The sequence below is a fragment of the Tiliqua scincoides genome, chromosome 1 (genome assembly GCF_035046505.1).
Source record: "Tiliqua scincoides isolate rTilSci1 chromosome 1, rTilSci1.hap2, whole genome shotgun sequence".
NCBI lineage: Eukaryota > Metazoa > Chordata > Lepidosauria > Squamata > Scincidae > Tiliqua > Tiliqua scincoides.
The window spans coordinates 133855974-133881195 of record NC_089821.1 but is presented as its reverse complement, the minus strand read 5'-3'; the positions used below and the strand labels follow the sequence as shown (position 1 = coordinate 133881195).

Here is a 25222-nt window from a genome sequence, read left to right as displayed (position 1 = left end):
GTTCTCAATCCACTTATAGAACCTTATAGACCTTATAAACCTTATAGAATTCTGTAAACCTTCTTCTTCTATAAACCTTCTTCTATAAACCTTATAGAATTCTTTGAAAAGGTCAACAGGCATGTGGATGCAGGAGAACCCGTGGACATTATATATCTGGACTTTAAGAAGGCGTCTGACACGGTCCCTCACCAAAGGCTACTGGAAAAACTCCACAGTCAGGGAATTAGGGGATAGGTCCTCTCATGGATTGAGAACTGGTTGAAGGCCAGGAAACAGAGAGTGGGTGTCAATGGGCAATTTTCACAATGGAGAGAAGTGAAAAGTGATGTGCCCCAAGGATCTGTCCTGGGACCAGTGCTCTTCAACCTCTTCATAAATGACCTGGAGACAGGGTTGGGCAGTGAAGTGGCTAAGTTTGCAGATGAAGCCAAACTTTTCCAAGTGGTGAAGACCAGAAGTGATTGTGAGGAGCTCCAGAAGGATCTCTCCAGACTGGCAGAATGGGCAGCAAAATGGCAGATGCGCTTCAATGTCAGTAAGTGTAAGGTCATGCACATTGGGGCAAAAAATAAAAGCTTCACATATAGGTTAATGGGTTCTGAGCTATCTGTAACAGATCAGGAGAGAGATCTTGGGGTGGTGGTGGACAGGTCAATGAAAGTGTCAACCCAATGTGCGGCAGCAGTGAAGAAGGCCAATTCTATGCTTGGGATCATTAGAAAAGTTATTGAGAACAAAATGACTAATATTATAATGCCGTTGTACAAATCAATGGTAAGGCCACACCTGGAGTATTGTGTCCAGTTCTGGTCCTGGTTGGCAACCTTCAGTCTCGAAAGACTATGGTATAAGCCTACAGCACCCAGTATTCCCAGGCGACATCTCAAAAAAGACATAGTAGAAATGGAAAAGGTGCAAAAGAGAGCGACTAAGAGATGATTACTGGGCTGGGGCACCTTCCTTATGAGGAAAGGCTATGGCGTTTGGGCCTCTTCAGCCTAGAAAAGAGGTGCCTGAGGGGGGACATGATTGAGACATACAAAATTATGCATGGGAAGGATAAAGTGGATAGAGAGATGCTCTTTACACTCTCACGTAACACCAGAACCAGGGGACATCCACTAAAATTGAGTGTTGGGAGAGTTAGGACAGACAAAAGAAAATATTTCTTTACTCAGCGTGTGGTTGGTCTGTGGAACTCCTTGCCACAGGATGTGGTGATGGCATCTGGCCTGGACGCCTTTAAAAGGGGATTGGACAAGTTTCTGGAGGATAAATCCGTTACAGGTTACAAGCCATAATGTGTATGTGCAACCTCTTGATTTTAGAAATGGGCTATATCAGAATGCCAGATGCAGGGGAGGGCACCAGGATGCAGGTCTCTTGTTATCTGGTGTGCTCCCTGGGGCATTTGGTGGGCCGCTGTGAGATACAGGAAGCTAAGAACATAAGAACAGCCCCACTGGATCAGGCCATAGGCCCTTCTAGTCCAGCTTCCTGTATCTCACAGTGGCTGCACTAGATGGGCCTATGGCCTGATCCAGTGGGGCTGTTCTTATGTTCTAATCTTTTAGCACCGGGACCCACTTATTAGAATGAGAATCGGTCAGGACCCACTAGAAGTGATGTCATGGCCAGAAGCGACATCATCAAGCAGGACAATTTTTAACAAAAAAAAAAAACAATCCTAGGATGCAATCCTACCCACACTTACCCAGGAGTAAGTCCCACTGACCATCATTGTTAAAAGCATAGGTCACCCCAGCAGTGTCTTTTCTAGTGGCTGCCTGCTGGTGCTCTTTTGCAGCTTTTTAGACTGCGAGTCCTATTGGGACAGGGAGCCATTAGTGATTTGATTTTTATCTGTAAACCGCTTTGTGAATTTTCTGTTGAAAAGCAGTATATAAATACTGTTGTTAATAACAATAATAATAACAATAATAATAATAATAATAATAATATACAGAGAAGCCTGTTAAAAGTACAAAGTTGCAAGACTTCCCTAGATGCAAACATATCCCACGGTAGCATCAAGTCTAATATATTAAAAACAAAATATTGACATGAATGGGGACCCACCTGAAATTGGCTCGTGACCCACCTAGTGGGTCCTGACCCACAGTTTAAGAAACACTGCTCTAGAACCCAGAGGCCCCCCTCCTTCCCCCGAAGATTTAACTTCCAGAGACGCAGCAGGGAGCTGAACCTTGCAGCCTTTTAAAGGCTTCTCTTCAGCAGCAAAGGGCTGGGACTGGAGAAGGAAGAGGCGCGGCGCCCAGCAGCAGGCGACTCTGCGCCCACCGCCAGGCCTCCCCTCGCCCTCTAGAGCGGCCGTCGAGGCAGGCTTGGTGCCCCCCCCCCCGGGCAACAGGTGCGCGTCAGGCCAGCTGCCCAAGGCGCTCGGGGTCACTTCCAAGCGCCGCCTGAAACACAAGCCCGGCAGGCGCAGGGAGGCCCCGAGGCTGCTCCCCACAGCCCCTCACCTTGGCGGCAGCGTTCAGAGTGACGTAGCGGCCTCCCCTCAGCCGCCTGGCAGCCGCCGTCGCCGTCCGAGTGCAGATCACGGAGGCAGCCATGACCGACCCCTTCCTCCGCGGCCCCACTGCTCTGAAGAGCTGCCCCCGCGCACCGCGCCTGCGCGGAAGCCGGAGAAGGTGCTCGGCCGCATAGAGCTGCGAAAGGTCCAGAGTGCAACTCGGTTTTCTCACCCGCGCGCTTCTGGGCTCCTTCCTTTCAACGCCCTCCGCGGGGTGAAGATCACAGCTGTGCGTTCCTGATGGATGCTGGCTGGGAGGGAAAGGGTTAATAGAATTTCTGACCTGCTTCAGGTCTAAAATGTTGTTTCCAAGTGTATCTCTCACAGCCTGCCTCTTTCTTTCTTTCGTTAATGGCTCACAGCCCAATCCTCTGCTTACCTACTCAGAAGTAAGCCCATTAGAGCCAATGGGGCTCACTCCCAGAAAAGTGTGGATAAGGTTGGGCTGTCATTCTGGTCCATTCCATTTTGGCTCTCACACTGTCCCAGTGTTAAGACACATAGACCCATTTATTGTGGAGTAAGGAAAAACTGGGCTGGTCCGTGTCCAGGGGCCACGCTAGTGCTCAGTCACAGCTAGGCTAACATTCTGCATTCTTCATTGTTTTCTAACTCAATAGACAGCAAAGCAGTGGTTCTCACACATTTAGCACCAGGACCCAGTTTTTAGAATGAGAATCTGTCAGGACCCACCAGAAGTGACGTCATGACTGGAAGTGACATCATCAAGCAGGACCATTTTTAACACTCTTAGGTTGCAATCCTACCCACACTTACCCAGGAGTAAGTCCCATTGACTAGCATTGTTGAAGTACCCTTTTAAAAGTACAGACATGTAACATTTCCCCAAAATGCAGTCGCATACCATGGTAACATTACGTCTTATATATTAAAAATAAAATACTGAAATGAATGGGGACCCACCTAGTGGGTCCACAGTTTGAGAAACACTGTAATATACAGTAAAGCAAAAAACAATCAAGTATATTAGAGACACATAGAAACTGTATTTTGGTCATAACTACGATGCACAAGAAATTGTATCAACCCTTCTCAGCCATAAAACTGGGCACAGGCCAACAGATGAACACACATTTTGCTTCCTTAAATGTTGCACCAATTCCTGGGTATATTTGGGGTGCTGATTCCAACAATGGCATCCATTTTGCCCTATCACATCTAGTTTTGGAGACACGGCATAGCCTCTTTAGTGAATGGTTCAAGTAGCTTCCTCATGAGGAAGCTGCTTGAACCATGCACTAATGAGGCTATACTATATCTCCAAAACTAGATGTGATGTCATTTTTTGAATTGGCACCCCAAATTCATATCAAACCACCATAAAGTTTGGGAAAACTTTTCAGACCCTCAATTTTGTAGGCCTTTGTTACCAGTCTTCAGAAAAAGAAACAGGATCACCAATTTTTGAAATAGGCAGAGCAACCAAAATCACAGGGTCCATTGGAATAATAGGACTGAAATAGCAAGTTATGATCCCTTCAACTGCTAGGTTCCAGTACCCATTCTGGGCTATGAACAGTTTTCTGGAAAAGAGGGCTGGAATGAATGCCCACCTCACATGGCCTATTGAACTAACTGGTGTGATATAACAAACCACAAGAACTCCGCTAACAGCCCAATTCTATCTTCCCCACCAAACCAACCCCCCCAAGCCAAAAACAAGCACAATGTATGGGGGGGGGGAGACTGGTAGGCTTCAGAGGTGAAAGGGGTTTTAATAATAATAATAATAATAATAATAATAATAATAATAATAATAATAATAAACTTTATTTATATCCCGCCCTTCTCCCTAAAGGGACCCAGGGTGGCTAACAACATGTAAAAAACAAATTTAAAAACATAAATTAGGACAAATAGCAGATAAAAACATTAAAAACACATTAGAGACCATAAAAACAGTAGTCAGATTAAAAGACAGAATAAAGAGTACAAAAGAGCAAGTCACAGAGGAATCAGGCCTGTAAAAACTACAAAATGTGTAAAAAATGTTTAAAAGGCCAAAAAATCAGAAGGCTTGTGTAAACAGCAATGTCTTCAGGCCTCGCCGGAAACTCTCAAGAGAGGGAGCCATTCTCAAGTCAAGGGGAAGGGAGTTCCATAATGTTGGTGCCACTACCGAGAAGGCCCTATTTCTTGCAGCCGCCCCCCCCCCCGGACCTCCTAGGGTGGCGGCACTTGTAAAAAGGCCTTCTCTGATGACCTGAGAGGGCGAGTCGGATTGTACAGGAGTAGGCGGTCTCTAAGATATCCTGGCCCAGAGCAGTATAGGGCTTTAAAGGTCAAAACCAGCACCTTGAATTGGGCCCGGAAACAAATGGGCAGCCAATATAGCCCCTGGAGAAGTGGACTGACAGAGTCAAACCGCCTAGCTCCAGTGACCACACGGGCTGCCGCATTCTGCACTAATTGCAGTTTCCGAACCGTCTTCAGGGGCAGCCCCACATAGAGCATGTTACAATAGTCTAACCTCGATGTCACCGTGGCATGGATCACCGTGGCCAGGTCTGCACGATCCAAGTACGGCTGCAGCTGACGCACCAGCCGAAGCTGAGCGAAGGCCCCCCTAGCCACCTAGCCACAGCCGCCACCTGGGAATCCAGGAGCAGCTGCGAGGATTTTAAATCAATACCTTTACATCTCCATAAGCCTTGCGCTCCGCAAGAGTCTCAATGCTGGCGCAAGTCCAAGGAGGGTGGACACTCCCAGGGGGTGGGAACGCTGCAGAAAAGGGGGATAGGATCCAGCACGTGCCATTGCCACTGGATCCATCCCCTCACACAGCCTCCTTCCCAGTTTTGCTTCCTCACCCGCCATCTCACCTTCCTTGGTGAGCAGCTGGTGCCACAGCAACAGATGCAGGAAGGGTCTGGCCTTCACCCCAGCAGCAGATGCAGCCACAGCAACAGATGAGCAGGAAGGGTCTGCCGTCACCCCAGCAGCATGCAGGTTTGCACATTGCCAGAGCACCTTTTATAGCTAGTCAGCACCAGCGGAATGCCAGTTCTGCTGCTGCCCGGGTTCATTAGGATTGAGCCATAATTCTACTTTCAAGTACCTGTTCCATGCTATAACCGGTTTTCAAGAAAAAGAGACAAATGCCAATTTCACGCTAGGAAGATCTACCAAAGTCCTATTGGACTCTCTGGGATTGGTATAGGAAGCTGCAAAACTTGTCCAAATTAACCATTGTGCTACGAGGTCTGGGTTATAAACAATTTCCTGGAAAATGTGACAAAATACCAAATTGAAGATACAGAATTTAGGCCCAAATCCTCACCCACTTTCCAGCACTGGCATAGCTGTGGGGCGTGTGCTGCATTCCTGCATTTGGGGGGGGACACTCACGGAGGCCTCCTCAAAGTCAGGGAATGTTTTTTCCTTACCTAGGAGCTGCATTGCCCTTATATCAGTGCTGGAAAGTGGGTTAAAATTGCACCCATAATGACATAAGGATACAGAACTGAAATTTATGGACTTATATTTCAGTTCTGTATCATTACATCATTGTTGCAAAATTTTCAAAATGTTTTCCAGAAAGAAGGCACTGGAAAACCATCTTCCTAGCTAGGTGGACTAACTACTCGTAAAATGAGAGGTTGAATTGTCAAACTTGGGAGCAATGAAATGAGTCACAAAGCCCCATAGGAATCTATGCCCCTGTGCTTGTTCCAGCCAAGAGACAGTTTAGGAAACCAAAAGAAGGAAGTCAACACTTGTTTTGAAGAAATCTGCAAATTTGACCAATATAGGACCAGTTGGGAATAAATTAAATAAACACCACATGTATTTAATTATTTTTTATTTCTTCATAAACATTTCCACTGCCTTTCTGTAAATTACAGCTGACTTCTTTTGTATAGCTGACTCCAGGCCCAATCCTATCCAATTTTCCAGTGCTGGTGAAGCTGTGCCAGTGGGGTGTGAGCTGCATCCTGTGGTTCCCTTGCCCTGGGGCTGCATTGTGGCTACATTGGAGCTGGAAAATTGGATAGGATTGAGCCCTTCTTTGCTTGCCTGTTTTATTTTGGGCTATGATTTCTAATTTTCAATGGTTGCAACCCTATACACACTTTCCTGGGAATAAACAGAACACAGTGGGATGTACTTCTGAGTACATGTAGGTCCTTCTGAAGCATCTCAGCTAGTAGAGATTTGTGGATGAGAATTACTATAAACACAGTTTTTATTTCAAAAGGTTTGTACTGCACTGCATCATATTTTCAAATAAACACAAAGTGACTGATAGCTCCAAGGGCCACTGACAGTTTTATAAACTCAGGGAGGGCACTTCACCACATTCCCCTTACAAAATGGATAATGAGCCACAGAACATGTGCTACTACAAGTGGCATGGAAATGTGGCCAGTTTGTGACACAGTGGACAGGGTGGGAGGGAACATGGTCTGATTACAACATAGGTCTTATGCCATAGAGACATGTCCACCAACAGATGCAAAGGAAGAGCTGCATCTGTGCTATGTTGTGCTATGTTGCATTGTGCATGTTACTGCTGCAGTGAGCTGAAGCGGCAACATCAGTGACAGCATTGATGTTAAGCAGAGTTGTGTGGCTGTGGAAGTGCTGCAGTTATGTGGGTTCGAGACACAGCATCAAGAGATAGTGAAGAGGAAGCAAAAAGACAGATAGGGAGAGAGACAGACAAGGAAGACTGAGGAGTAATAAAAAGATTTGGGAAGAAATGGGTTAACAAACTAGGTGGGGGGTAGGTTTGGGGGAGCAGAGTGCCAGAAAAATCAGTGTAGGAAATCTGAACTAGAGAAAAAGGCTGGTGGGATTTGGGGGGATGTGGGGGGGGGGGGCGAAGGTAGAAAGAGATCTGCTATTTGTGTTTTCTTTTTTAAAAAGTGTGTGTTGTGCAATTATTTGCCCATCAGTGTTAGTTGCCCAGGTTGCAGTCTGCCACATAGCCCAGGTGGCTCCTAATGCAGGGCCCTCCTCAGAGGGGCTTGTGGTGATGGTGGCTTTGGTTCCAAAATCTCATCTTCATACAGCAATGTGTGGGCGGTATGTCTTCAGTTTGGTGTTCACATGCTAGTGGTGACTGCTCCATGTGGATAGCCCACACTTTCCTGGGAGTAAGCCCCATTGACTCTAGTGGGACTGAGTAGACATGCCTATGTTTGGGCTCTGAGGCTGCAATTCTCTCCACACTTTCCTGGGAGTAAGCCCCATTGACTCTAGTGGGACTTACTTCTGAGTAGACATGGCTGGGATTGGGCTCTGAGGCTGCAGTCATCTCCACATTTTCCTGAGAGTAAGCCCCATTGACTCTAGTGGGATTTACCTCTGAGTAGACATGGCTGGGATTGGGCTCTGAGGCTGCAGTCATCTCCACATTTTCCTGAGAGTAAGCCCCATTGACTCTAGTGGGACTTACCTCTGAGTAGACATGGCTGGGATTGGGCTCTGAGGCTGAAGTCATCTCCACATTTTCCTGAGAGTAAGCCCCATTGACTCTAGTGGGACTTACCTCTGAGTAGACATGCCTATGCTTGGGCTCTGAGGCTGTAATTCTCTCCACACTTTCCTGGGACTAAGCCCCATTGACTCTAGTGGGGCTTACTTCTGAGAAGACATGCCTAGGCGTGGGCTGTGCGTGTGCTTCCTCCGGTTCGAATGAAGGCTGGGCGAAGCGCCTCACAGCCCAATCCCAGGCATGTCTACTCAGAAGTCACATTGTAGTCAATGGGGCTTTCTCCCAGGAAAGTGTGGCTAGGACTGGGCTGTCACGCAGCCGGCCCACTCCTGCTTTCCAAGGGGGCGGGCCTGAGAGGCGTCGCTCTTCGGGAGAGGGGCGTGGAGCGGCTCTCTGCGCGTCGGCAGGCGGCGCTCTGCCTGCCTCCAGCCCGGAGCGACCTCTTTGTCCCGCTCTCCTCCCCCCTTCGCCCGGCTCCTGGCCCCACGCTGCCGATGGCGACCGGAGCCGCGGGAGCTGCTGCTGCAGGAGGCGACGGGGAGCGCAACAGCACCCGGGACCGGCTGCTGGGCGCGCTGGACGACTTGGAACTCCTGGCCAGGTAGGCGCGCCTGACGTCGACGGGGGGCTGCGGGCGGGTTCGAGGACGTCGCTGAGGTGCTGTGGCGGCTGCGCAGCTGCTCTGGTCTCCGCCCGTCTCCTCGCAGCCTGGGGTTAGTTGCAGCCACGATGTGGCCGCCTCTGCTTCCGCGTCTGTGAGGGAGACCCCTCCCTACCTCGAGCCTGTCAGTGGAGCGGAGGAAGGTGCAGAGACCGTCCCTGCCGCAGCTGTGGGGGGAGTCCAGCCCTCCTGACCGAGCTGGAGCCTCGGGCTGCAGCAGCCAGTGAGCGCGCACGCAAGGGGGGGGAAGCACTCCCTTTTGCAGCAGCCACTGAGAAGGGACTGGCATCCACCGAAGCGAATGGCGCCTGCAGTGTCGTCTCCAGTGGGGCAAAGCACGTTGTCAGCAAGGTGGTGCAGCCGGGCAAAGGGCAGTGCACGGCAGCATGGAGGTGAACACATCAGTGGTGGCTGGTGGCATGAATGCCGTCATGGAGTGGGCCAGGTGGTGGCCACCGTGCTTGGGAAGCCTGAAGAGCCCGTGGATCGCTACCTCCCTATGATTGACAGAGCTCGCTGAACTAGCAGCCTCTGTAGAGGGCTTTAAGATGCCGCAGAAGAAAGAACACCAAAACTACTTGGTGCGCCTGGGGCCCCTCACCTCCAAGCTCCGCCACCCAACCTACCAGTCCTCTGGACAAGCTTACTCTGGACTGCTAAGTAGAGCACCCAGGAAACCCTTGCTCAGCTCCAACGAACCATTGAGCTGATTGACACATTGAACAGGGTGTTGACCAGAAGCTTCAGGGAGGCCAAGGGAAGCTGCACCAGATGTGCCTGGAGTGGAGCAGGAACCAAACAGGATATGATGAGCAAGGGATATGATGAGCAATCAAACTCATAGGTGCAACCATGAGTCATGGACTCTAGTTATGTTCTGGGGCCTCACCCACCAGCTGCAGCTCTCTTGCCAGACCCTTATGTCCAGTGGTCCATGGTCTTCCTGCCAACATCCAGGATAAAGTCCAGCAGGTCCGCTGCACTGTAGAGGATCTCCACTCATCCTTGTCAGCAGCCCATTCCTTCCAAGATGTGTCAATCACCACCTTAGCCCAGAGCCGTGAGCGGGTTGCCAAGGCCCACAACTCCATAGATGAAATGCTGGACTGTGTGGTCCAGAATGTCCCCCTTCCGTGGCTTGTGGGGCCTTAGTGGAGCTTCCAGAAGTGCCATGTGCTGATGGTGTGAATGTAGAAAGTGGCCTCCAGGCCCAGGAAGAACCCAGTCAAAAGACCAGTAGCCCGAAGCAAGAATCCTCTGTTACAAAGCAAGACCTTTAGAGAGAATGTGCCCTATAGTTTACAATAAATGGCTTCAGAAGTGCATGTGGTTTGACAGGACTCCTGAGTAAAACCATTGAGAAAATTCTTTACCTAAAGCTAGTGTCACCTTCTGCTTTGCCAGATTCCCAGCCCAAGCTCCGCCTGGAGAATTATGCCCACTTTAAACTAATTAGCTCCCCTTCTTTCCTCAAAAATGACCCTAGTTCTGCCATGCAGCACTGCTGGACTCCACCACCAGGGTAGCTCTTCTGTTCCACCTGCAGAGGCCCTCCTTCCTCCCCTCTCCTGCCAGCAGCTCCTCCTGCTGCTACAGCAGCACCTTGGTCCTCCCCAGGTCTTGGGCATAGCAGCCAAACACCAGTCTCAACATCTCTAGCAGTTTCTGCTCCAGCAGCCTCCAAAGTCCATTCACCCATCAGCCTAGTCCCACACTTTCCTCCTCCTGCTACCCACTCCAAACTTTTCCTTCATCAGGAGCTTTTATGCCTGAGGGCCCTATTGCCTTCAAGTGGCTGCAGCTGTGCAGCACACTACCTGCTGAATGCCCAGGCCTTAACCCTTTAAAGGGCCACTGCTGACACCACATCCTATCTCCTCAAAGTATCTTGCACATTTCCATTACAGCCTCTGAGCAGTATGGGAAGCCCTTCGGGTTCACATCAGCAGGGTTCCCCAAGCCTCTGATTAACTAAAAAGAGCACTTAAGTTGAGTTAATCAGAGGCCTGGGGGGCTTTGTGGAGGCACACACACACTCCCCAGAGGTTGGCACTGGCTTTAGGTATATAAAAACCCCTCTTCTGTCCCTGGCAGCAGCACAATCATGCTGGGATTGTGTTGCTGCCATCCACCTTAAGGGGCTAGGGCCAAGTCTTTCCCTATTTGGTGGGTTGTGACCCACCAGTTTGAGACCTTTGCCCTAGATCAACCTTTTGCCATAAAGCAAGTTTAAAGCTGCCATCCTATCCATGCTTACCTGGGAGTAAGCTCCATTGATTATAATGGAACTCTTTAGTAGATATGCCCAGAATTGGGCTTGCAGTTTATATAAGTATATGCTGCCTCTGGAATATACAGATCTGTGGACTTTGTCACACCTTGAGGACTGTATGAGGGTGTGCTGCATTTGGGTTTATTAGCAGCACCAACAACCTTGTCTTGCAAAGCATTTTATGGAGGCTGGTCCCACTGTAAAGCATATGTATCTTAAGAGTTATGATGCTTTCACTATTTTCTGTTACTGCGGAATAGTAAAGAATGCAACTGCATTTTCAGAAAGTGTAACAAATTTTTTTTCTGTTTCAGGGAATTAATTGAAATGTTGGCCCTATCAAGAAATCAGAAACTTACACAACCTGGAGAGGAGAGTCAGGTGAGCAAAAAGTGTTAAAATCTTATAAAGAATATCAGATGTAATAAGCTAGGTAGTGAGGCAACTAATGAAAATCAATTTGACCATCTCCATATTCATCAGAAGTCTTGATGCTTAAGGGAATTATATAGCTGCACTTAAGTTATTTTTTTTCTCCCATACCTGGAGCTGCTAGCCTGTAAATGGATTGGAATTGGATTGGAAATGCCTGGGCATTTTTACTCATTTCTATTTTTTTAGGGTAGGTGCTAATCCAGGAAATGTAAGAGTAAATTAAGCAGCTTGCTGCCTGTGTTGTAAATTGCATACATATTAGTTTGCAAGCATGAATACTGTTAATGAAGGCTTCTTGTTGGATTAAGAATTCTGTGTTCAGAACAATTTTTATTGTTGGTTTCTATTGAGCAGTAAAAATTTCACCAGAATATTACTTTGAACAGAGTACACAGAATATAAAAACTTGGGCCATATTTAGGCAGCATGTTGTATGTCTTCCTACAGGAAGACTTGGTAGCAAGTCATAACTTGAGATTGGTTTACTGAAAAATTGTTTTCAAGAAAGTTTCCTGAAACTGACAGTAACTTGGGCCTAGACTAAATGTGTAGTCTGTGGAAAATCTAAATATCTGTGAAAAATCACATCTGTGAATATGAAACCCATGTGAGATTTGCAACCACATGTTCAGGAATTAAATTCCATGAGTGAATTTATCTGTGGAATCAAAATGCATGGATATGGGATAGCCAAGTGTTCAAAAGCCATGTACCTGGCTTATTCTGTGGGGTGAGGGGACCTCATGGATAAGGAAACCCACATGAGTTTTGTATGCAAATATTCTACATACATGAAAAATGCTGGTTTCTATCAGGGTTTTGTGCATTTTTCAGGGCCTCCGTTTCCAGTACATTTTTCAACTTATCCTTAATAATTCATATAACCAATTGTTGTTGAACAGATCCTGGAGTTATTGATTCAGAGAGATAAAGAATTCCAGGAACTAATGAAACTGGCTCTCGATCAAGGGAAAATTCACCATGAGATGCAACTATTAGAAAAAGTTGTGGAGAAAAGAGACAATGATATTCAGCAGCTTCAAAAACAACTGAAAGAAGCAGAGCATATACTGGTGAGTCTGAGTTAAAATATGACATCTTGGATCATTAAAGACATTTATTTACAGATATTTGTACTAGCTTCCTAAACACCTAGTGCAGCGGTTTTCATCCGCTGTGCCATGGCACACTAGTGTGCCGCAAGGCCAGAGGAGGCAGGCCAGCAGCCGTGCGCATGGGAGAAGCAGCTGCTTTGACCCTTACGCAGCAGCGGGTGAAAAAGGAGCAGCCACAGCTGCTTTGCATCTCCTGCTGCTGAGCAAGAGGAAGGCTGCAACCTGATCCTCATTTACCTAGAAGTAAGCCCCATTGACTATTATGGGGCTTACTTCTGAGTAGACACACCTAGGATTGGGTATCAAGTCCCTTGTCTGCCCTGCATACTGATTGGGCAGCCAGAGGAGCCTGGAGAAGGTCTGGGCAGAAGGCAAGCAGGGAGGAAACCAGCAAGTCTGCTGAGGCCACCAGCCTAAGAATGGGTTGGCTGAGGGTCCACGAAAGTCCCTTCTCCTTGCCACAGTTGCCTGCAGCTCCCCAAAGCGACCCTCCCTGCCTTGCCTTTGTGGGAGGGGTGGTTGGGCCACAATCCTCCCCACACTTTCCTGGGAGTAAGCAGCATTGACTATAATGGGATCTATAAGGCTGAGTAGACATACTGTACACTTTTTTCTGAAATACAGGAGTAGGCAATTGGCGGTGGGGGGGGAGAGAATATGAGGCAAGTGATTCTGGACCTTTGAAGGTCCAGATGAGTGTGGGGAGGGACAGTAGGAGAGGTGCTAACTGCAATTATGAGATTGGGGGGTGTGCCGGTGGGGTGGGGGAGAGGAGGAGAGAGGAGTGCCAATTGCCTGCTCCTGTATTTGAGAAAAAAGAGTGCAACCAAAAGCCCAATCCTAGGCATGTCTGCTCAGAAGTAAATCCCACATTCCCCCCCAGTCTTTGGCTGCAATCCTAACCACACTTTCCTGAGAGTAAGTCCTATTGAACAAAATAGAACTTACTTCTGAGTAGACCTGGTTAGGATTGTGCCCTTTGTCATGTAATGATTTTATTGTATTAATTATATTAATTAAAAATTAACTGTAATGTAGTAATTTAATGTAAGTAAAAAACTGGGAGTGTCCCTTGACAATTTTAGTGCTTTGTCAGTGTGCCTGGAGCTGGAAAAGGTTGAAAATGGCTGATCTTGTGTATCACATTCATCAACTGCATATATCCCAAACTGTTATAGTAAACATCTATTCTAAGTGACCCTTCCCCTGATTACTACTCCAGCCCAAACCCAGGACCTAACACTCCTTTGATTTGCTTGAAAAAATCTCTTGTTTCTGTTCCTCAGGTTCCTGCACTTCACCTGTCCTTTTATCCCTTTCCTGTCTCCCCTTCATGTAAATTGTGTCTAATTCCTTCTTAGTACCAACATTTTCAGTTCCATTTCCACCCATTTTTTCTCTTTCTTTTATCTGCTGTACCTTTATAAGAATCTGTAGCTGTGTTTCTGCTTTTCTTGCAATCCAGCCATTAGCTGTGAATACATGCTACTAGGTGATCAGTTATCATTATCCTGGCTGCTATGGTCTTGTTATATATGTCTGTAAGTGTCTTTTTTTTCCTTCCAAGATTTTCTTTGCAAATCACAAAGCCTAGAATTGAACTTTAACAAACCTTTAACTTCCTATCAGGCAAAACTTCTGGTTCAGGTGGGATTCCCAGATACTGGGGAATTTCTCTGCACTAAATTAATGTTAAATGCAAAGAGCTTTTAAAATAACCTGATTTATTGCACCTTGGGAACAAATTAATTCACCAAGAAATATTTTCTGTTTAGGCCACAGCAGTTTATCAAGCAAAAGAAAAACTGAAATCAATAGAAAAGGCAAGAAAAGGTGAGTAGTTGTAAGGCTGGTTTCTACAATCATGGTGTTCATATATCTTTTGTGATAGCTTTCCTGTATTAAACAATTATTGCAAATTGGCAAACTTAAAAACTTTGATTCAAAGAATTTAAGCTAAATGTGTAAAGATGCCATATACTGTGTATCCCCCAGTTTCCTTGTATTGTTATAGCAACATCCTCATAATCACTAGGAGGTATGTATTGGCAACCTTCAGTCTCGAAAGACTATGGTATCGCGCTCTGAAAGGTGGTTCTGGCACAGCGTCTAGTGTGGCTCCAGAGGGTAGGTATAAAATTGTGGCTAACAGCGCCCTTTCCCCTAATTTCCATCGTCTAAGTACGGAACCAGCAAGCAGAGATTTTTTATCAGCCATTCTACAGGATCCGGATCCCCTTGTTCAAATCAAATCCTTTGAAGGTTTTATTGGTCACGTTTTTAAGGTTTTGAGTACGAAGCCTAAGTTGGTTGAATCCTGTGGTGCATTTGACAAAAAGGATTGGTTTGACAGTGAATGTAGGAATCTTAAGGTGTGTATTAGGGCTTCTTATTTAGATTTTAGAAAGTACAATGACTCCAAGTGTTTGGTTAAATACTCTATCCTTAAAAAACAACTAAGTGTTTTATTGACAGAGAAAAAGAAAAGGTTTGTTTTAACTCAGTGGAACAAGCTGCATCAAGCAATTCAACAAAAAAATAATAAACAATTTTGGGCAGTTGTAGCAGGTTCGTGTAGATCAGAAACATACGACCCTGCTATTATTCCATCATCTACATGGGTTCAACACTTCACAGACATTTTTTACGATAAGAGCAAATCCCCAGACGCCTACCCTGACTTCACCTCTGTGGATCTGCCTATCTGGCCTCCTGTGACCCCTGAGGAAATTAAAGAACTAATTATGCAATTGAAGCCAGGGAAGGCTGCAGGTCCAGATGAAATACCACCTGAGCTTTTAAAAGGCGATCCGGAATGGTGGGCCCAGTTACTTGCCCACGTCTTTACAGTGATTGACAGTTCTGGCCTATTGCCCAATGTCTGGCTTACAGTGACAGTTATTCCTATCCATAAAAAGGGTGACCCTACCACACCAGGAAATTTTCGGCCCGTTAGTTTGCTTTCTGTAATAGGTAAGATTTATGCTAAATATCTATGCAATAAACTTACTCTCTGGGTTACTTCGCAAGGCATCTTAGGCCCCGAGCAATCTGGCTTCTGTCGGGGCAAATCAACTTTGGACAATTGTTTGATCCTATCTCATTTGGCCCATAAGCAGGTTAGGATATGCAAGGCTCGCCTTTATGTAGCCTTCCTTGATCTGAAAGGTGCCTTCGATTCTGTGGATAGGGAGCTTCTTTGGTCCAAGTTGGAAAACATGGGGATTGATAAAAGATTGTTGCTGCTGATTAGGTCCCTCCATCTAAATGCTTCATGCAGGGTTAGACGCTCCTGGAGTGGGAATCTAACTCATTCCATCGCTACCAACAAAGGGGTCAAACAGGGCTGTGTCTTGGCCCCCATGCTTTTCAATCTGTTTCTAAACGACCTTGCCCCATCCCTGAAGGAAGTAGATAGCCATTGCCCGAAGCTTGGCGCAAGCCAAGTGCCGCTACTTCTGTATGCGGATGATGCAGTACTGATATCCCGTACTAGGATTGGCCTAAAACGTCTGCTGAATCGCACTGAAGAGTATCTTCTGTCCAACAAATTGCAAATCAACTATGCTAAATCTAAGATAATGATATTTGCCAATAGATGGAAGGCTTTTAAGTGGTCTTGTAATGGCAATAAAATGGAGCAGGTTAAGCATTTCAAGTACCTGGGAATCAACTTCCATTACAGGCTCACTTGGGCTTTTCATCGTAAGGCAGTGCAGAACGCATCCAAACTGGCGTCCTCAGCTATTTCCCGTTTCTTTTTTACCTGCGGCAATGGTTATGTTCCAGCTGCTCTGGAGGCATTTAAGGGAAAGATTCTTTCCCTGGTCCTTTATGGCTCTCCCGTTTGGTATAAGGCTATTACCCAACCATTAGAACGCATTCAAGCCTCCTTTCTGCGGAAGATTTTGGGTTTACCCAGGTGCGTTCCGTACTCGGTTCTGTGTCTTGAGGTGGGGTTAATTCGGCTAAAGACGACTGCTTGGCTTAGATTACTGAAATTTTGGTTTAGGACTTTATTTAACCCTACCTCCTCTGGTCTAATGCTCCAATTATTGTCGGATTCAGTCCTGCCATTAGAGATCACTGATCTTCTAACCAAGCTCAAGTCAGTAGGGCTGGACACTGCAGAGTTAGGCATGATTGGGTGTGATGCTGCTTACAGAATCGTCAAAGAAAGAATTCTTGACATCGAACAACAAGAGCTGTTTAGTGCCGCCAGAACCACATGCTCTCCACTCTATCTCCATGTTCCAATCAGTTTTGGGAAACTTGCCTCCTTCTTTTATCACCTGGAGTGCCCATATAAGATGTACATCTTGCAAGATGTAATGCTCTTCCATCAGCCGTGTTATCGGGCAGGTTCAGTGGTATTCCCTACTCGGAGAGGAAATGCAAGTGTGGTAGGGATTGTATTGAGACCATAACACATACCCTTTTCTACTGCCCACTTCATGACGTCTCACGCAAGAAATATCTAGGCCCTTTGCTAACTAGGATGCAGGGCTGGGAGGACTCAATCATGCTTCAGTCTCTCCTTTCCACATCTGACTCTGAGACCCTTGATAGGGTCGCTGCCTTTTTATCTGGGGTAATTGCCAGGCAGAGCTCTGGAACTCTGGGCAGTATGTGAGGAAAAGACTGATGTCTATGTTGTGGTGTCTTTGTATATTTTTGTTTTGTTTTGTTCTTTCTCTGTATTTTATGCCAATAAAGGTCTACTGAACTGAACTAGTGTGGCTGAAAAGGCCAATCCAGGAGTGACAATCCCTTCCACACCGGGAGCAAGTGCAGTCTGTCTCCCTGGCTGTGGGCCTTCCTTCTTTGCCTCTTTGCCTCAGACTGTTGGCAAAGTGTCTCTTCAAACTGGGAAAGGCCATGCTGCACAGCCTGCCTCCAAGCGGGCCGCTCAGAGGCCAGGGTTTCCCACTTGTTGAGGTCCATCCCTAAGGCCTTCAGATCCCTCTTGCAGATGTCCTTGTATCGCAGCTGTGGTCTACCTGTAGGGCGCTTTCCTTGCACGAGTTCTCCATAGAGGAGATCCTTTGAGATCCGGCCATCATCCATTCTCACGACATGACTGAGCCAACGCAGGCATCTCTGTTTCAGCAGTGAATACATGCTAGGGATTCCAGCACTAGGAGGTACACATGTCACAAGTCTACCTTTCCTAAGAAAACCAATTGAAATGCCCAGTTATTGAAATGTGGAAAACATTAATACTGGTTATGATTTCATTGCTCCCAAACATCAGTTTATCTACTGCTTATGTTTTAGAAATACTTTGAGTAGACAACCTGATCTTATAAATGTTTACTAGGCAGTAATTGTTACAGTTCAGTAATTCCACTAAACTGTGGGATTTACTTGCATGTAACTGTATATATTACATCAGAACTATACACCATCATGGATGAAAAGTGAAATGGAATCAGGCCTAGCCAGTGATTTTTACTATGTTCATCACAGAGATCCACCTTATGATTAGGGATTCTGGGAGTTAGCGCTTCTAATCACAGGGAACATTTCACCCTGGTTACAGAAGTTGTTGCAGCAGACAAATGCTTTGCTCATGATTGTTGCAGAAATGCGCATTTGTGCAGGGCTGGGACTTGCTGATATGCTCTTGTTGTACCCCCCAAGGCATTACAATACACAGAACAACATCTACTGATGTTAAAGGCTGGTGTGTTTAATACATCTGTTTAGGAGTGCAGAAGAAATAGGTTAATGTGCAGGAAGAATTTGGAACGTACATAAAACCATTCGGAAAATGTTTCAAGTATTTATGACAAAAGAAACATAGTAATTCACAATAAACAAGTACTCTTGTACTGTAGAGAATTATTCTAGCAGTGTTTTGAGTCTTTCCACTAATGTGATGAAAAGATGAAAAAGGGAAGGGGGGGGTGGAAGATAAAGCCTAGTTCTGCCAGGTAATCATTATGGTATTACAGCCTTAAGTTTTTTCTTTTTTTTCCCCTGAAAAATCTTTCCCAGTAGTGAAACTTGCATTACCAAGCTGAGGTCTAATAGCTAAACTTTTTCCTTCTCACAGGAGCTGTTTCATCTGAAGAAATAATTAAATATGCTCATAGAATTAGTGCCAGCAATGCTGTTTGTGCTCCTCTAACTTGGGTACCAGGTAACTAGCAAGTTTCACAACTATATATTTTTCTATTTTTATTTATAGATACATAAGCAAATGTTTTGAACATTATACAGATACTACTTTTATAATATTGCACTCTCAAATGTTTGCCACTGGCAAATAGAAGTTTACAAATGCAGGGGAGGAGGTATCACAGCTAAATATTGCAGTGCCTCCCTGGTCCCCAACAAGCATGCTCCTGTTCAGAGCTCCAGTCAATGTGGAACAAGAATCTTGTAGTGCTGTTTAGGAATCCTGACAGAAAGGCTTCATAGAGAATGGAGGGTAAGATAAAACACCTTTTTTCCCCTCTTCCCACTGTGCTGTGTAGTGCTAAAGTGTGATAGTTCAGGGCCTCTCCATAAATGGAGGGCAGCAAGGAAGCTTTTTTAAACTTTGGCGTACAATTCCCCTCTCTGGAATAAACCACTGCAATAAACCAGGGTGGTCCAACTCTTAATATTAGAGGGGCCACAACAGTGTAACACCCCCCAACTGCCGTGATGACTTCACTGCCGATTACTTCTGAGTTCTGAGCTGCCCAAGTCACTCAGCAGCCTCAGCAAGTGGAGGGTGCAAAGGGATTTTCAATTTCCCTGCCACACCATTCTGGCTTCTCTGAAGGAAAAGTTGGAACAGTGCAGCAGGGAGATGAAAAGTTGCTGAAGCAGGAGGTGATGGGGCTTTTAGAGGGCTGCCAAAACAGTCCTATAAATTATAAGGAATCACAGTAGGCTGTTTTTCTCCCTTTGCAACAGGCATGCAGTTGCCTCAACATTCTGTGGCTTTTGCTCACTGGACCCTTACAAATTGATATGTTTTTGCCTACCTTTGAATTCTTGGGTATGCAAAACTATAATCTTGTCTATTTTTTACCTCATTTTGTTACCGAACTGATAGATACAGGACCTGGAGCAAGACAAAGTTAAGCTTTTTCATATTTAATACAACTACTGTATACAATAGATGCAACACTAGCAGATAAGACCAGTTGTACAGTTGAAATTTGTTCCTCCTGATTCACACCACATCTGGTATGTACCAAAATGTTAATTTCTTGACATTCATAGTAAATGATTCTGGTATTTGCAGAAATATGTTGTATATGCACAGTAGGACCTCAGGACATACCGCTCCCCCTCCCCAGGATATTCAGAGGCTCACAGAGCCTCGTGCTTCGTTCTGCAGCAGTTGAGAAGCCTTCTGAGGCTTCTCCTGCTGTTTTAAATAATACTTCCAGTTTCCTGATGAAACTGATGAATGAAACGAGATGAAACTTCCTGATTAAACTGGAAGTATTGTTTAAACAGCGGGAGAAGTCTCGGAAAGCTTCTCGACGGCTGCTACACACTGTGCAGAACTTCGCCTGCCTGTGTTATGGCTCGGATGGGCAGTGCAGTGGGCAGAGAAGGCAGCAGAGGTAGGACAAGCACAGCACCTGTGGCATTTGCCCCCCTGCCCCACCCCAGGTCCGCCATTGTGTATACAAATGTTTTCTAAATTTCACAGATATCCTGAAAAGGATACACAATTTCCTACATAAGATGCATGCTTTGTGGTCAGCTGTTAAGAGGAAAAACCATCAGTAGAAATTGGATAGCTGTGTTTTAAAAGTTTATTCATACAGAAGTGCAAAGAAACTTGTCTATTTTTAAGGAGATCCACGGAGGCCATACCCAACTGACTTGGAAATGAGAAGTGGTCTGCTGGGCCAGATGAATAATCCATCAGCAAATGGAGTCAATGGACACTTACCAGGGGATGCTCTTGCAGCAGGCAGACTGCCAGGTAAGGAGAAACAGCAGCAGCAGAGAAACCTAGAAGTAAATGGCACCATAATAATAATAATAATAATAATAATAATAAAAAAACTTTATTTTTATCCCGCCCTTCTCCCTAACGGGACCCAGGGCGGCATAAGTCCCAGGTTGGGAATGCCTGTCCACTGAACTAACTGAACAATCCCTGCAAAAATGTTCAAAAAGCACTGTATTCTAGAGTGGGAGAAAAATATATATTCATCTGCTAAAACACTAGGAAAACACAAATTATTTGGTTTTTAATTTTTATTAAATGGTCTATTATTATTATTATTATATTATTATTATTATTATTATTAACAGTATTTATATACTGCTTTTCGACTAAAAGTTCACAAAGCAGTTTACAGAGAAAAATCAAATAACTAAATGGCTCCCTGTCCTAAAAGGGCTCACAATCTAAAAAGATGTAAATGAATACCAGCAGACAGCCACTAGAACAGACAGTGCTGGGGTGAGGTGGGCCAGTTACTCTCCCCCTGCTAAAAAAAGAAGCACCCACTTGAAAAAGTGCCTCTTACCCAATTAGCAGGGGTCTAGAAGAGCAAAAGGTTAAGAGTCAAAGCATTAAAAATTAAGTATCCTATTTTTAACACAATACACATCCGCTTAAGTCAGTTTCACTTTACACTTATCACAATAGACAATATGGGATAAAAGAAAGTATCCTATTGCTCTTTACTTTTATTCTAGTACTGACATACATTAGCACCCAGCTCATGACATCAGTGCATTTAACACTGACCAGTCACCAGTCCCTTCCCTTGTGCAGGGCTCCTTACTTTATCTCCTTTGGAGATAACTACAGTTAGTGTTAAATTTGCATGGATGGCTTGACTAACTTAGATTAGTGCCAAAGCAGTTTGAAACAATAATTGGAAAAAGATTTTCAAACTGTTCTTTGGTGGTTCGCAAAAACCATCAGTACAAATGTAATGCTAGCAATTCTTCCAAATGGAAAAATAAGGCAAGATGCTTGTATGATGGGGGCGGGTGGGCGGTGCATTATTTGGTAATTGGGCATTCTTAATGTCAACATCAAATTGTTGTGGATTTTATATAATACTTAGACTATGGAGTGAGAGAGCAAAAAAAATCATTTGAATTCAAATACAGTACTTGGAAAGTAAAACACTTGTGTACCCCATTTATTTTTCTCTCACTTTCTTTTAAGAACATAAGAACAGCCCCACTGGATCAGGCCATAGGCCTATCTAGTCCAGCTTCCTGTATCTCACCAAATGCCCCAGGGAGCACACCAGATAACAAGAGACCTGCATCCTGGTGCCCTCCCTTGCATCTGACTTAGCCCATTTCTAAAATCAGGAGGTTGCACATACACATCATGGCTTGTAACCTGTAATGGATTTTTCCTCCAGAAATTGGTCCAGTCCCCTTTTAAAGGTGTCCAGGCCAGATGCCACATCCTGTGGCAAGGAGTTCCACAGACCAACCACACACTGAGAAAAGAAATATTTTCTTTTATCTGTCCTAACTCTCCCAACACTCAATTTTAGTGGATGTCCCCTGGTTCTGGTTTTTATGTGAGATTGTAAAGAGCATCTCTCTATCCACTTTATCCTTCCTGTGCATAATTTTGTATGTCTCAATCATGTCCCCCCTCAGGCGCCTCTTTTCTAGGCTGAAGAGGCCCAAATGCTGTAGCCTTTCCTCATAAGGAAGGTGCCCCAGCCCAGTAATCATCTCTTAGTCGCTCTCTTTTTTCTGTTTAAAATCAGTGGTACCTAAACATGTTTGGGTTTGGCTAACATGTGTCTTGTGTCTTAAGTCAAGCATTCTAAACTGAACAGTCTTAGAATGATGGAAGTCACATTTTGCTCAGTTTAGTTTGCTTTCAACTAAGTGTATATAGGATTGACCTGCAAATGATTAAACTGCATTATGAAACAATAAGCTGTATTACACAACATTACATTTATTTTTCTTCAGATGTCCTTGCACCTCAGTATCCTTGGCAATCAAGTGACATGTCAATGAACATGCTACCTCCTAATCACAGCAATGACTTTATGTTGGAACCTCCTGGACACAATAAGGAGAATGAAGATGATGTAGAAGTTATGTCAACTGATTCCTCAAGTAGCAGCAGTGACTCTGATTAGGGACCATATCTGAATCTGTCTTGTTCTAGTGACTGTCATTAAACATTTGTTCTACAATCCAGCTGGGGACTGCAGTACAAAATAAGAAGCAACCAACCGTACAAACTAACTTTTAAACTAAAGTGTTTTTTTTGTTAAGAATTGGTGTGTTAGGAATTGGTGCTTACCCCAAAGTAATCATGGCTGCTAGGTGACAGTGCTCAAGAGAACTTCCAGTGGCTGTGCTGCAACTTTTCAATTAACAGTCAACAGATGTTCTTAAAAAGGAAGCCTAGTAAGAATTCATTAGATTAGTAATTATAATTTCCAAATGTAACTTTTCTCTGACAATACTTTTTTCTTAGAGTAGATGAAAAATGCTCAGATGTTCAGAGTTTGCTTCAATGGTTTTGTATTGCTAGGTTTCCAGTTCTGGCCAGTGTTTTATACAGCATGTATAAGCTTAAACAAAATTTTGTAATGTGTAAATAGCTTTGATTCAAATAAAAATATCACTATCACTATCTGAAAGCATTCTGTTAAATGAAGAAATGAGAATGTACTGGCAATTGTGCAGTAATATCCCAAGCATACTAATCCAGACATTCTCATCTCCATGGGACTTACAGCCCAATCCTAGGCATGTCCACTCAATAGTCCCATTAGAGTCAATGGGGTTTACTGCTGGAAAAGTGTGGATAGCATTAGGCTGCCTATCCCTAGCAAGTTTGCAGTTCAATCCTAGGTATGTTTACACAGAAAGAAGTCTCACTGATTTCTGCAAGCTGACTGCCAAATAAATACACATAACATTGAAATCTTAATGAAGCCTGCTGTACTTATAATCTTTTTTATGTTTCAAAATTGTTTAGTTTGACTTCTAGAAGAACTTGATCCTTTCTTTCAATTACATTTTCCTTGGTACCAACTTTTATAAATTTCATCTTGTTTCCATTGCTTTAGCAAAGCCATACAAAATGAAACACTTTCATCTAAACTTCTTTGAAATGACTCTGCACTGAAAGGTATCTGCTAATGCAGGTGTCAGAAGATCAAAAGAACTAGAATTCACTTTTTAAACAGTGTTGCACACGCAGAGTTTCTGGAAGGAATTTGTGAAATGCCTAGTCACTAAACAATAGGAATGTACACAGAAATACAACCACAGTAGTGTGGGTGGTTGAATTCAGTCCCACTTCCTTGCCTCCTACAACTTGTATGCATTCTGTACCTTCTTACTCTAGGCTCTTGTCTTTTTGCTCTTGGGAAAAGCTGTGAGGAACAGAAGGCAGTTAACAGAAGCCCTGTAATTAGGCATAATGATAGGCAGACAGTTCTACTGGCATCTATTATGAAGACAAGGCCCACCACTGGAATTAGTGTTTTGGTGGTGGAACGTGCTTTCTGGCTGTCACAAGAAGTGCTCTGGAAGCAGGGGTGAGCTGGCAAGGAGAGCAGAACAGGGAGGGTGGGAGGGGTGGCACTTTACATAATGAGCCACCACATCATCTTGGACTTGTGCTGGCTAAAGAGCTGGCTCAGGTCAAAGGATACCCATTGCCTATTGGGAGGCTTAAGGAGGGGTAAGGAAAATATCTGGAAGAGAAAGGGGGCATTCTGTACAGAGTGGGTATGCCCCTCCCATGCTTGAGGCTGCCTCCTCCTGTGGGGGGCATCCCAACCCCAGTGTGAAAGTTCATGACCAACATTTTTCATCATCCCAACCCCAGGCTGAGGTTCTCCATCACTCACCCCCCCCCCCCCATCTGCAGCCTGTTTTGGCGCAGATGCATGCTATGGTGAATAAAATCATCGGATTGAACTGTTATGCTTGTATGGTCTGCTAAAGCATGCTGTCATTTTCTCCACTAGTTTTTAGAGCAAATAAGGCATTTGGGGTTCTTGGGTCTCAGCTTCTTAACCTGTGGGTTTGGGAGGGGTGAGGTGCCTCCAGAAATAAGGTTTTGCTATGATGTGCATTTTTTCAACATTGCTTGTCAAGACAAAGGCTTGGAATTAACTGGATACTAGAGATGATGTGCCCGATTTGTCAAAACTGCTTCACAAATTCGCCACCTGATTGAGGGGAAGCAGCAATGGCAGCCTTCCCATTTATTTTTCTTATGAGTTTATCTTCAAATTCTATGAAACATTTTTCTTGACTGAAATTAAATATTTTTGAATTCCTGCATCTTACATAAGAACAGTCCCACTGGATCAGGCCATAGGCCCATCTAGTCCAGCTTCCTGTATCTCACAGCGGCCCACCAAATCTTCAATCTTCAAATCTTCAATTGCATCTTCAATGCAATTCCAGGAAAATAGCAAATAGAAATAAAAATTCATTTTTGGAGTGTGAGCAGTTTGAAATTTTCCTGGGGATACATTAGACACAAAGGGTTTCTTACATCAAGTTGTCCATACCCATGTTGTCTTTCCTCTCTTCTGATGGCACCTCTCTCATCTGGGTGAGAAAAAAGTATAGCAGAAACACAGAAGCCTGCAGCAAGATGTATATAAAAGTACAATCTGTTATTCTGTAGCAGTGATTTTCAACCACTGTGCTGTGGCACATTGGTGTATAGTGAATGGTCCACAGGTGCGCTGTGGGAGTTTGGAGGAAGGTCATTTATCAGTAGGGCCATTGGGGGATTTGATTCCCCCAT

At 44.8% G+C, this 25222-nt stretch overlaps 2 protein-coding genes and 1 pseudogene across 2 annotated transcripts in view; 2 read left to right on the top strand and 1 right to left on the bottom strand.

Moving 5' to 3' along the window:
- SUCLA2 (succinate-CoA ligase ADP-forming subunit beta) overlaps positions 1-2643 on the bottom strand; it is a 37992-nt gene extending 35349 nt beyond the window's left edge. The window contains exon 1 of the mRNA XM_066633043.1: positions 2487-2643. Within this exon, the coding sequence (XP_066489140.1) occupies positions 2487-2579 (93 nt within the window). The 5' untranslated portion in view covers positions 2580-2643. The remainder of the gene's footprint in view (positions 1-2486) is intronic.
- Positions 2644-8408: 5765 nt separating this feature from the next.
- On the top strand, positions 8409-23380 carry MED4 (mediator complex subunit 4). Its single transcript, XM_066637518.1, has 7 exons — positions 8409-8601; positions 11248-11314; positions 12271-12441; positions 14259-14316; positions 18542-18628; positions 20291-20422; positions 22405-23380. Exons 1-7 carry the CDS (start codon positions 8495-8497, stop codon positions 22575-22577), a joined length of 795 nt encoding a protein of 264 aa, XP_066493615.1. The 5' UTR covers positions 8409-8494; the 3' UTR covers positions 22578-23380.
- Positions 8687-9813, top strand: LOC136636618 (perilipin-3 pseudogene; annotated as a pseudogene).
- Positions 23381-25222: the final 1842 nt, after the last annotated feature.